Raw genomic sequence first — 12505 nt, forward strand, 5'->3', positions numbered from 1 at the left:
AGGTAATTGGTTCTATTGTCATACTGTTCGAACAGTTAAGACTTTTTCCTGATATTCTTCCTAAATCTGGCTTCTTGTAGCTTGAGTCCATTATTATTGTTAGTCTCAATTACTTCTACCACCACAATGCTGTCTATCTCTTTTTCTCCCATTGCCAAGGCTTTTGTTATATAGTCTTCCTGCCTGACTCATAGAAATTTTAAGGGAAAGGGGGCCAGTCCAGCAAATATTATTTCCTATTTCTAACCTTTCCCTTCCACCATTGTTCTTTGGTCTTTTGCCTTTCCCCCCCAAAAGGCTCATTAAGGAAGAAAAGGTAGACTATAGCTTCACAATGTATTTTTAGTGGTAGCACTAGGAGGCCTCTGTCTGGAGATTCCCAGGATGTGAGAGAAAATGGTGAGATGGGTGACTAGATGTTAAAAGCCATGATGGGAGAACATCAGCTGGATATTGTTTGATTCCAGAACTCTTTAAAATTGTGGAAGTAAGCTCCATTAAATTCAGTTAGATTTACTTCTGAGTAGACAAGTACAAGAGTGCACTGAAAGATCCAGGATCATGCATTCCCTTTTTCTTTACTTATCCTTATTTTAAAGCAAGGATTTGAAAAAACAACACCATAATACTGCATTGCCTTCCGAAGGAGATGAAGAGTTTGAAACACAGTGATTCTGACTTCTGAAAAGGGAATTTTCTATCCAAAATAAAAAAAATTAGAGTGGCTGTCTTGCAGTAATAATAATAATAATAATAATAATAATAATAATAATAATAATAATAATAATAATAATAATAATAATAATAATAATAATAATAATAATAATAATAATAATAATAATAATAATAATAATAATAATAAATTCTATAGTCTCTGTCTGCTGCTATTATTATCGTAGAAATATAATTCTATAGGCATCATGTGGTCTGGGAAGATGCAAATGCACATAGAAATCAATAATATTCTACCTTTAGTCTTCTTGCTGATATCATCAATAAAATGGTATGATCAGAGATGAGCCTGCCTATTAAAATAATTGTTTTCATCTTCCAAATATGGATGGTGCCTTCTTTTGAAAACTTAACTTCATCTGCTGTATTTGGAACTATATCTACAACCTAAAAATGTTTTTCTTTGCATTCTTTTGATTCAACACCTAGGTGAACCTCAAAATTACTTGGATGCATATTATACACTAAATATATTATAAATAAAAACAGAAACTATTTGGGTTTTTTTTTAAAGTCCACAAAAATTCCTGATATTAATATCAAATCTGATTTCTCCCTCTTGAAATACTGGAAAAAATGACACTCCTTTTAAAAGATTATATTTTGTGGGGGTGCATCCTAAACTAACATGTCATAAAAATTGAGAAGGTCATTCTCTATGTTCACTATCAGAACTCATATCTAGGGGAGATAAAAGAATTTTGCAGAATTTTGCCCAGAATTTAGATTTGATTTTTTGAGAACTGAACACAAATTTTTGAGTTTGAGATAATAAATTCAAATTATTAACTTCTAAAAATTATTTTTCATCTTAGTAGTTGAGGCTTAATTTCATCTCTGTTGAAAAAGGCTGGCAGTTATTTAAAATAAATGTACTCCCAGGTGTACATTTCCTTGCTGAATAACTTACCTAACTCAACTGGATCTTCCAGGATTATTCATAAAATTACAAAATAATTGATGTAAACCCAATTGAATTTGTAACATTGTCATAGCAAAGGTATTGTAAACATGTTTTAGCCTATGTAAAACCACTGTAAACTACTTGCAAATTGCTGAGTAAACATCTTGATTTTGTCATTTACAAAACATGTCAAATTGCTTGCGAGCAAACATTGAACCCGTTGCAGTTGTATAATAAACAAATCTTAAGCTTGTAGCAAAAATGTAAACATGTTTTTACATAGTAAAATTATTACAAGTTGGGTAGTAAAACACTGTAGTAAATTTGTAGTCAACCAGTCTACATAAAGCTTATTGTAAATTTTCTGTAATACCCATATAAATATTTCATAAATATGTTGTAAAGCAATTGCAACATTGGCTATGTTAAAACAGTTATAAAATTCCAAATTATATCAATGTCAAGTAGGATAAACTAGATACAAACAGTTTAATGCATTGGCTGATGGAGGCTTAGCACTCGACTCTGCCAAGATCAACATCCAGAAAACCATAGTAATCTAGCAATTGCAAGTATATTCTAAAGTTAAGTTTAGCAGCTAACCATACCCATAACAGTTCGGCAAATGATGGCTTGTTTTCTATCTGATAAATATGTGACTATTTTGTAATAACATAATTAGGATATAGTACAACACATTTACTAGGGTTTTATGTATGAAGCAAACACAACATATTTTGCAATGTTATTATCAACCTACATTTTATGCTGCTAGTTTTGGATACTAAAAAGGCCCTAATTTTAAATATTTCCTAGTACGAGGATTAAAACTGTAAAACTGTTTTACAGTGCAATTCTATACATGCTTACTCAAAGGTAATTGTCATTGAATTAAATGGGTTTACTTCTAGGTAAATGTCTATAGATTTCAACCTGAGTTATAATGTTATCAAGTTGTATAAAACCTATTTTCTCACTGACTGAAATCTTGTTGGTTAGTGTAATAAGTCAAAACTGGACTAGGCCCACTGAATCAGTGGGGATTCGGTACGTCAGCTCCTCCATAGATTCTGTTGATTCAAGGGGCTTGTTCTAGTTGTGACTTACTATAATAAGCAACAAGATTTCAGCTGGTATGTTTTCACTTCTTCCAGAATGTTTTCACCTAAGACCTTGCTTTCTAATGCATTATTACAACAACAATATCCAAAAGTGCCTAGGTAATGTAATAAGGGAACAGAGTTTGTTGCAACTGTTTACTAAACCTATTGTCAACACATTGTAGATATTGTTCACAACAGATTTTCCACATGAGGTCTAGTTTTTGAACATGGCACCACAATACAGTATCCAAAATGTATATGAAATGGTATATTTTAAAGGTATCTATAACAAATCTATAGTATCACCAAAGGTAAAAAGGGATAAACAGTAGGTTTATCTGAGGCCTGTTCTCCCAATGTGGCATAGTGATGTAACACAAGATCCAGTAATTTAAGGACTGTTTTTTTATCAAGAAGCAAGCCCATCTATACATTAGGGTCAATTTTGAAACACAGAATTCAAATCTGAATATAAACCTACACAAGTTGTACTGTAAGCCTCACAGTAAACCTGTAGTAAACCTCTCACCTATCTCCAGCTACTAAATAAGCTTCTTTCGTTTTTCACACAGTGGATTAAAAACAGGGTTTTTTTTTTCTCTTGGAGATGTTTTTGTTTTTCAACAGCAAATGGCTCTGAGAGAAGAGAGAGGCTCACAGGCTATCCCCTCCACACACACGCATTTTCAGGGGTGCCTCACCCACACACTCCCATTCGCTCTGGACGGGAGACAGAACGGTTTGCCGGGTAATTCGGCCAACAGGACAGGGGCATCAAGAGGTCTTTATGCCAAGAGCCGCATCCACTTCTTCTTCCGGTTGCAGGGTGTGCCACTGGGCAATTGGTCTCCGAGGGTTGGCCAGCATGTCAGACCAGTGACGAAGCTCGGCACCTGTGGCATTACAGCCCACAAAAACTTTCCCAATGGCTTCATTCTTGCCTAGTTTGTCATAATCCAGGACGGTCAGAACAACCTGGACTTTCTGTAAAGGAAAAGGAAGTGTGTTCATTATCAACGGAAGAGCAACAGGCAAGGTATAGCCAAGGTCTACTCTTGTTGTATTACAGTGGGTGTAATTAACAGTATTTTGGCCAATGAGTCATGGGACTGCTGGATAGCTCAATAGTTTAATCATCTGGCTGTGGAGGCAGACGTTGGGGAGTTTGATGCCTCCTTGACAGGGGTCAGACTCGATGATAGGGTCCCTTCCAGCTTTGCAGTTCTAAGATGATGAGTCTTATAGCACATGCTATAAGAGGAGTGGGGACTGTCAGGCTCTGAGACCAAATCCACCCCTTTTGGGGTCTCAAGTTCATCCCTCTCAGTTTGTCCCAGGTGGCAAAGTCCTTGCTTGATGGGGAAAAAATCTCCCATTGTAAAAGGTATAGATGCTTTTACTAAAGTAGAGCTGCTGGCCATAAAGACTTTAAGCTAATGGTTGTTGTGGGTTTTTCGGGCTCTTTGGCCGTGTTCTGAAGGTTGTTCTTCCTAACGTTTCGCCAGTCTCTGTGGCCAGCATCTTCAGAGGATAGCACTTTTTTAGCTTTCAGTTTTTGCCTTTGGATCATCCCTCCGTAGTGTCCCCAAAACTATAACTGATCCTCAGGCTGAAAGAGACACTATAGCCCAATGTCTTGTATAGCATTGTGTTTCCCCAAAAATACGACAGGGTCATATATTAATTTTTGCTCCAATTATGCATTAGGGCTTATTTTCAAGGGATGTTTTATTGTTTTTGTCCTGTACAACAATCTACATTTATTCAGATATGGTCATGTCATCTTCTGGTTGCTGCACAATGGTGGAGGATGGGGTTTCACTTAACTAGGACTTATTTTGGGGGTAGGGCTTATATTAGGAGCATCCTGAAAAATCATACTAGGGCTTATTTTCAGGGAAACAGGGTAGCAATCGGTTATTTAAATGTAGAATAGTAGTGAAAAATAGCTTGGTATTATTTTAATTGGTCTACCTTATACATACTAGGTTTGGTTCAAATTAGTATGTAAGAGAACAGTCAAGCTAATAATCCCTAAAAACCTTTACTTTTGCTGGTAATTGTCCTGAACATGTAGTGAAATTATCTATAGAAATAATTGGAGCACAAAGTCATCTTTGGTTTGGAGCAGGACACTTTGGGTGAAATGACAGGGAAGAGAAATTAGCTTACCTGGATTTGTTCAAAAGGCACCTCGAAACTGAAGGACTCGTTGTAATAAGGATTCAGTGTATTTTTCTTTATGGTTGTTTTCTTCTTCTTGATACGTTTACCTCCCTGCATCAGATGGATTTTAACATAGGGATCTGAAATAGGAATGGAATGTATGAGAGAAATTAAAATCAAGGAGGTTACATTATGCTGGACTAGAGTCAGGGAAGAAATAGTCAGTGTGGTGTAGTGGATAGAGTGACGAAATAGGACTCTGGAGGCCTGGGTTCAAATCCCTGCTCAACCATGGAAATTCATTGGGGGAGCAGAACTGGTAAAACCACTCCTTAAATATCTCACTTATGTTGAAGGCTCTATTAGGGTTGCCATAAGTTGGTTCTGACTTGATGACATATAACAACAACAGAATCAAGGTGGTGCTCCCAGTCTGTGCTTCTCAATGTTTATGGACATGCTGGTTGAACGTGTGAGAATTATGGTGGAGAAGTCTTACCTGAAAGGCCACCCACATCCATCTTTTTGAGGTTTTTGGCTTCCAGCACAATAACAGTCAGCTTCCCTGCTGTCGGGACATACCGGAGTGAAAAACACACGTCTCCCAGCTTCTCGTGCTGTGGGAAGAAAATCAGGGCTTGCTCAGAGGTGGAATCAGAGTCTGACCAAGCCATTTTGCTCTTTGTGGTAAAGGACCAAAATGGTACTCGCCTTTTCCACATGTAGAAGCTGATTCTATTGGTAGTTCAACTGCGTTTTAACACTAGCAATGGAATACCATTCTGCATTATACCTGAGGGCAGCCAACTAGCCAAGGGGGCAGAGAAGACGGAGTTTAGCAGAATCAGAGGAAAAGGTGGCTGCATCCCCTCACTTTGCCAAATGCAGGATTGGGCACATTCTGGGGTCCAGGAGGCAATTCTCTACTCCCAGAGCCCACCATTAATATAATACAGTGGTGCCTCGCTAGACGATAATAATAATTATATAATTATTTTAATTGTATGCATGTTGTTGTTAGCCGCCTAGAGTGGTATACTATACCAGATGGGCGGGATATAAATCAAATAAATAAATAAATAAATAAATAAATAAATAAATAAATAAATAAATAAATAAATAAATAAATAATCCGTTCCACTGAAATAGCTGTTTAGCGAAATCATCGTCTAGCGAAAAGCATTTCCCCATTGGAATGCATTGAAACCTGTTTAATGTGTTCCAATGGGGAAGAATCATCATTGTATAGCGAAGATCGGCCATAGGAAAGCTGCTTTGCGAACCACCAATCAGCTGTTTAAATAGCTGTCTTGCAAAGCTTAGGTCCCGAAAACACCTGTTTTGCGAGCACGAAGGGAGCTGTCAAAATAATATACAGTATATATATAAAAACCACAGGAAATGAGCTGGGTGCTCACCTTTCCTTTCCTCTTGGGGGTGGTGGTGGAGTCCTGGTTGAGGGACTGGGGTTTTATTGCAAAACAGTTACACCTAAAGTCTTCTGGATTAAAAAAATGCAATTTTGGCCCAAAAGGATAATTGACTCAGCTGGGATCATGTACTTGTGGAGGTGGGAGGTGGCGACAGTGGCAGGGAGGGGTAAACAAAGCCCCTGGGGGTCATATGCAGCCTGCAGGCTATACTCTGCCTGCCAGTTGCTTAAAAGTAGAAGTCTAAGATGAAAACTTCCAGTTTGGATGAGTGTGATCATGATGGTCAGGAGGGGTGGATGGGGCGAATGTGGTAGAGCCTTCCTGTACTCGCTCACACGCAGAATTGGCATCCTTCAATCTAAATCATTTTCCTGCAGATGCTGATTCTGTGATGAGGACCCACATGACTGTTTCCCACTCATGTTGATGAGTCACTGAAACATTAGCCCAGCCACATGGCCGCTGATCATATAATTCGGTCAATATTTAAAGCTCCCATAAGATGAGACACAAATCTGGTTTCAGATCAGGCGTGGAGTAACATTCAGTGCTGATCCTTACCTCTTCTTTCTCTGCGGACTGCAGGTCCCGCCACTCCTCAATCACATGTGCCAGGTCTACAGTGTTCATGGGGATACGGATCTCGCCGATGGCATCGTGTTTGGAGAAACGGTCAAAGTCATAGACAGACATGACGAGGGTCTTACCGCCCAGTTCTGAGTAAGGTACCTAAAGTGTCAAACACAGTGGTGATGGATTCAGCTACAGGCACTATTAGATTAAATCTTATGGGCTGGTGGGGAAGACAGTTGTTTGAAATGGAGAGAATGAGATTCCCAACAATTGTAGAGAAAATAGAATTATGGAAGAAGGTGATATGGTTGAGGTGAAGAAAAATAAACAATGTACCTGAGGCACTTTGGCCAAGACCAAAGAAAGAACAGATGGGGAACTTACCTTAAAAGTGAAGGACTCATTGAACGTAGGGTTGAGGGTTTTGCGGTGAACTTTGGTCTCATATTTTTTCTTTTTCTCTGGAAGCAGGAAGACTTTGACATAAGGGTCAGATGTGCCCCCAATATCCAGTGCTGGGAGGTCAGCGGCTTGTATAATGCCCACCACCAGCTAGGGAAAGATTTGAACATGTGAATACATTTTTTAAAAATCAGAAGCTACCTTATGGTGAGCCTATTATGCTCCATCCCAACCAGTACTGTTCTGAACATTGCTTTGGCAGGACCTTTCTGTGGGATGCTTCAAAAGTGGCTTTTATTATGCAATTGGTCTGCTTTACTCAAGGATATGTTTGTGGTGAAGTGAGTCCAGAGGAGATTGTCTTCTGTCTGTGACCCACTCTTATTTCACCACCACTTCCTTTGCCTTCTATCATTCCACCAAAACAACAAAGAAACAAAATAAGGAAGAAAAGATGGAAGAGCTGCAGAAAATTAGCATTAGGAAGTTCTCAATTATAGGAGGGGATTGCGGTGTAGCACAGGGTGTGTGGCTGTGTGTCCTGTTTTACATTCTGAGCTTGGAAATATCACTTTCTTGGACTACAACTCCAGAATCCCACATTTCCGAGCTCCAGAACAGTCCTTTATTAGAAGACACCGTCTCTTTAAAGATAAAGGACCATAAGAAGGGAGTGTGGAAGCCTCAGATTTTCCCGTCAACAATTTACAGTGCCCGGACAGCAGGCTGAACAGCAATAGTGGTCACCACATCACAATGCCGAAATATGTTACATTTCTATTTAAATTAGAGTACTGTAATTGTTTTTAAATATGCACCTATACACATGAAGACATACAAATTGGTATCCCCTTTTCAGGTGAAAACCCTCTTTTGAAGCAAGGCATGTGTGGACATCTACAAGAGGGTTGCGGTCTGCACTAATCAAAGAAGAAAGAAAGCTTTTATTTTCCTTACCTGTGTGCTCTGGAAGTCATAGTCAAGAGAGTACTGGAGTTTCCCCAGCTTCTCCTGGGGTTTCTCTTCTTTGGGTTCCTGCAATAGTGAGGGATCCAAATCTTCTACCTCAGGCTGAACCTGGAAGGAAAGGAAGGAGTGGCCGGAGAGGGAATGGGAAAGCATTAGGATCAAAGATGGAAGCATGTGTAACACCATACAAACTGAACCTTATTCTCCACTTTTTAATGCCTTGGTTGGTTAGGTGTTTAATAAATATGCTGTTCAACTACTACGGTGGCACAAAAAGCACTAGATTTACAGCAGCTTCTATGTAGCTCTTCCAGAGCTTGGAAAACTCTGTATTTTTGGACAGTAAATCCTAAAATCTGAGATTTGTACTCTGAAGGTGTAATGTTTACAAACTATGAGCTCCCTACCCCAGAATCCAGGAATACCCAAACGGAATGTCTCCTGCTCTCTTTCTATAAATGTACCAAACCCAGGCAAAAGTAGACATGAGAAGTGAATGTAACTCAGATTATCAACCCTTGGAACACTTCAGTGCTCCTTTTGCCCACCGATGATGAGGCCGTAGTGAAGTATAATGGAAGAAGCACACAGAATACCCAAACTTCCAAGTTGCGTAAAAATTCCAGTGCATGAAACCAACACAGATTGAAAGGGTCTCCCAGGGCTCTGTCCTCTGGAACATCTTTCTTTACTATCTATCAAGGACTCATCCTATCTTTTTCCAAAGGTCAGCAACCCAACGTTGCAGGGCAGTTGCCTCAAGGGGGGCTAAAGGGGATTAGCTTCAACTAATCACAACTCATGACAGCTTATCCCATCCAGCCCCAGAAGCTAAAGAGAAACCAGAGGCTGAAGAAATGTCTGAATTACAGTGTCATCTTAGAACTTCAACCTTTCTATATTTAATTGTTTTGTGTGACTGGCCCTTCTGTGCAAGAAATGTCCTCTCTTTTCACAAGCCATGCTACACAGATCCTTAGATAATTTGTTCCATCAATGCAGGCATGATGTAGGAGTTGCATGATGGGATCTCTTGTCATTTTTTTTTTTTTTTTTTGGAAAAATCACAGCACACAGTTGTGAAGTTCTTCTTAAGAGATTTCCTTGCACAGCGACATTTGGGGAAGCCGCCCCTTACCTTATCGATGTAACTCTTGCCTAGCTCCTTCACTTCCTTCATATTGATCTGTGCCTTCACTTTGTCCTTCCCTTTCTTCCCTTTCTTCTTCTTGCCAAAGCATTTTTTACAGGCACAAAAGCAGCAGCAGAGAAGCAGCAGGCCAGCGACAATGATAATGGTGGCTAAAGCCCAAGGTGGTACTGTAGTGGAGCGGAAGAGAAGAGAGATGTATCTGATTCTGGTGCAGTTGTCTCTCATCAGAACAGAACAGATACAACACTCCACGGTCACCTTTCTCTTGCTAGAAGGATCCAACTTTCAGTATCTCTACATAATACTAAATTACTTACTCTTAACTTATCAAATCATGTCAGCTCAGGAATCTTTACAAAAGCAAGTCAATATTATTAGCATTTCTATATTCTAGAAGGGGAAATTAGATGAGGTTGTGGCTTGTCATGGGCTTACTTCAGATTTAAACCAGGAATTTTTAGGAACACATCTGCACATGTGTTTTGTTGTGCTTGTGTGTAATTACAGAATATAGTCCTGGGCATTGACTGACAGTAATAGTTGCTCTACAGTGGAATGCACTGCCTTGGAGTATGGTGGATGCTCCTTTGGAGTTTTCAAGCAGAGCTTGGAGGGTAATCTGTCAGGGATTCTTTAGTCAGAGATTTTCTGCATCAGCAAGGGGTTGAACTAGATGACTCTAGAGTACTTTCCAACTCTAAAATTCGAGCATTCTATGATTTAAAAGCAAAACCTAATTTAGATTAGGAAATGCCTGATTGTACAACTCCGTTCTCTGATCTGAAATCTGGGATAGGAAGAAAAGAACATCAGAATAGCGCTGCATACTTGGTAATGTTCCCAGTTTGTTCATGAATTTGTCCTTCATGTCAGAAAAAACATTCTCCTTAGAGGGCATCTCAGTGGCATTGAGGGACGGCTCCATCTCGGACTCTGTCACCTCTGAATCCACCCTGGCTGATCTTCGTGCTGCATTCATTGTGGAACCTGAAAGGTGAGGGAGAAAGCACATTGATGCACTCCTTCTGATGGCTACTGCAATTTAATTAATTTTGAAGATACGTTGGAGTTACTAGTACTTTAAAAAAGACACTTTGTGGGTTTCTGGGGATTTTAATCCAAAAGATAATATTTCTCCTCTGTTCTTAGAACTCCCACCAAGGAATTGCCACTCTCTCCATGTTTGGGAGTCCTTCTCAAAACCTGCATTTTCTGGATTTCTAACTCTTTAACCCTTGTTCAACTATACACAAGTCCCCAACGAGACTTGGGAGGTCTGGGATGGATGTCCTGATCCTTTCCCCTACCTTTTCAAGGTTTGACTTATTTAGATCAGGAAAATGGAAGAAGAGAGCAGCTACAAAAAGCATTTTTAAAAAATCTTTGAGCAGCTACCAAAGGAATTTTGAGCAGAGCAGCAGATCAGAGGTCTTTCACATCACAAATGTTCTAGCATCCAATGAAGACTCACAGGGAGCCATAGCCTGAGAGCCACCATAGGAAAGATGCTACTCCTCGCCAGTCACCCATTTCTGTTTTGTAGGTGAGGCATCAGGGGACGCAGCCATTACGGAAGACCGTAAGAGATGGAGAGGCTCCTCCAGGAGACAAAATTCTTGAAATATTTTTAGATCCCTTTAAGAATTCAAAGGTAATGTAGCAACAACAGTATTTTGAATTCTGCTTGCAACAAACTGGAAGACCTTTAGCCTTTAATTAGACCCAATTCTTGCTGTGTCATTCTTAACCATCTGTAGTTTCCAAATGCTCCCCTAAGGCAACCCTACGTACAAAGCTTTGTCGTAGTCCAGCCTTCCTACTTTCTACTGCTGTTAAGATGTATTAGACTACACCTGTTGTCATCTTCCGCATGGCTGCAAGGTACAGGGTTGAGAAAGCATGCATAAGTCTTATATCAGCATATATCAACTTTTGACTCTTTCTTCAGATAGCTACAGCAACAAGTGATACATTCTTTACCTTTTGCACGTCACCTATTTTGACTGTCACTTAGTTCCTCTTTTTTTAATTTGTTTGTTTTCTACTGATCTCACTGGAAAATCAAACTGGTTTTCTGCTGCCTCTAAGTTCAGTGTTTATCATCCAAAAACATGAAAATGCTAGCTATTCTATTACTTCCACTACCACCTACCAAGCCATTAGATCTGCTAAATTTCAGATAAAAGGGACAAAAGGCCCCCATTTAAGAGACATTTTTAAAAGGAGCACAGACACAGCTGAACTGTACTTTGAACCCAGTAGACCTTCCCAATCTATCTTTTCACTTCCTTTTCTCTTACTCTTTCTCTCTGCCCTTTCTCTTATGTTTTTCTCTTGCTCTCTCTTTTTCTGTTGTCACCTTTCTCTGAATCACACACTGTTGTCCCAACTACCTACCTAGCAAAACTCTGCCTCAAATGCAGGGCAACTGCAAACATATGGAAAGTAAAGGAAAATCAAAACAAACAGGATTTCTAATTTCTTATTTCTGTTTGTTTTTCTATTCCATTTGGCTGAAAAAAAAACCCATTCTTTATACACAGCTCCAATAATGAATTGAAATAAGACCTTCTCTACTTCATCTATCAGCTTGTTCTGTGCCTGTCTTCCTTCCTCTTCTTACAAACAGATGAGTGACAATCAGTTTTTTACATATGATTTTAGTCTGGTTCTCAGAAACAGCTAACTAGGAGGTAGGTACATTTCTGGGTTATACCACTTAGGTCTGCAGTATTTCATGTGTCAAATGCTTTCTTGTACCTGCACTCAGTCCTCTAAAGTTTAACTTAGATTTGTGAATGATGTGTCTATCCTCCTTTAAAAAACCATATGATTATGTTTGTGTTAATAGTATGTATATTACCTGCAGTCTGAATTGGTACAGTCCAAGAACAGCTTTACCAACTCATCCTTTATGGTTTAGTCATGATTTGCCTCCAGACTGCCAGTCTTGATACATAATGTAAATCAATGTTATGGTGCCATGGTGTCTGGCAGCCCTTCAATCTTCCCTTCAAACATACCAGTTAAGCCCAGATCCTTATACTTCATAGCTGGCTAAAATTCATCT

At 39.3% G+C, this 12505-nt stretch overlaps 1 protein-coding gene across 2 annotated transcripts in view; it reads right to left on the reverse strand.

Moving 5' to 3' along the window:
* Nucleotides 1-1784: 1784 nt before the first annotated feature.
* Nucleotides 1785-12505, reverse strand: part of SYT5 (synaptotagmin 5) — a 29433-nt gene continuing 18712 nt past the window's right edge. For both annotated transcript variants that reach the window (XM_020792868.3, XM_072976711.2), the window contains exons 2-9: nt 10264-10422; nt 9421-9602; nt 8271-8390; nt 7296-7463; nt 6900-7067; nt 5405-5522; nt 4912-5045; nt 1785-3723 (exon numbers count right to left, since the gene is read on the reverse strand). In XM_020792868.3, the coding sequence (XP_020648527.2) occupies nt 3514-3723; nt 4912-5045; nt 5405-5522; nt 6900-7067; nt 7296-7463; nt 8271-8390; nt 9421-9602; nt 10264-10414 (1251 nt within the window). In that variant the 5' untranslated portion in view covers nt 10415-10422 and the 3' untranslated portion in view covers nt 1785-3513. The remainder of the gene's footprint in view (nt 3724-4911; nt 5046-5404; nt 5523-6899; nt 7068-7295; nt 7464-8270; nt 8391-9420; nt 9603-10263; nt 10423-12505) is intronic.

This window comes from Pogona vitticeps, chromosome 6 (assembly GCF_051106095.1).
Source record: "Pogona vitticeps strain Pit_001003342236 chromosome 6, PviZW2.1, whole genome shotgun sequence".
In the NCBI taxonomy this organism is placed as follows: domain Eukaryota; kingdom Metazoa; phylum Chordata; class Lepidosauria; order Squamata; family Agamidae; genus Pogona; species Pogona vitticeps.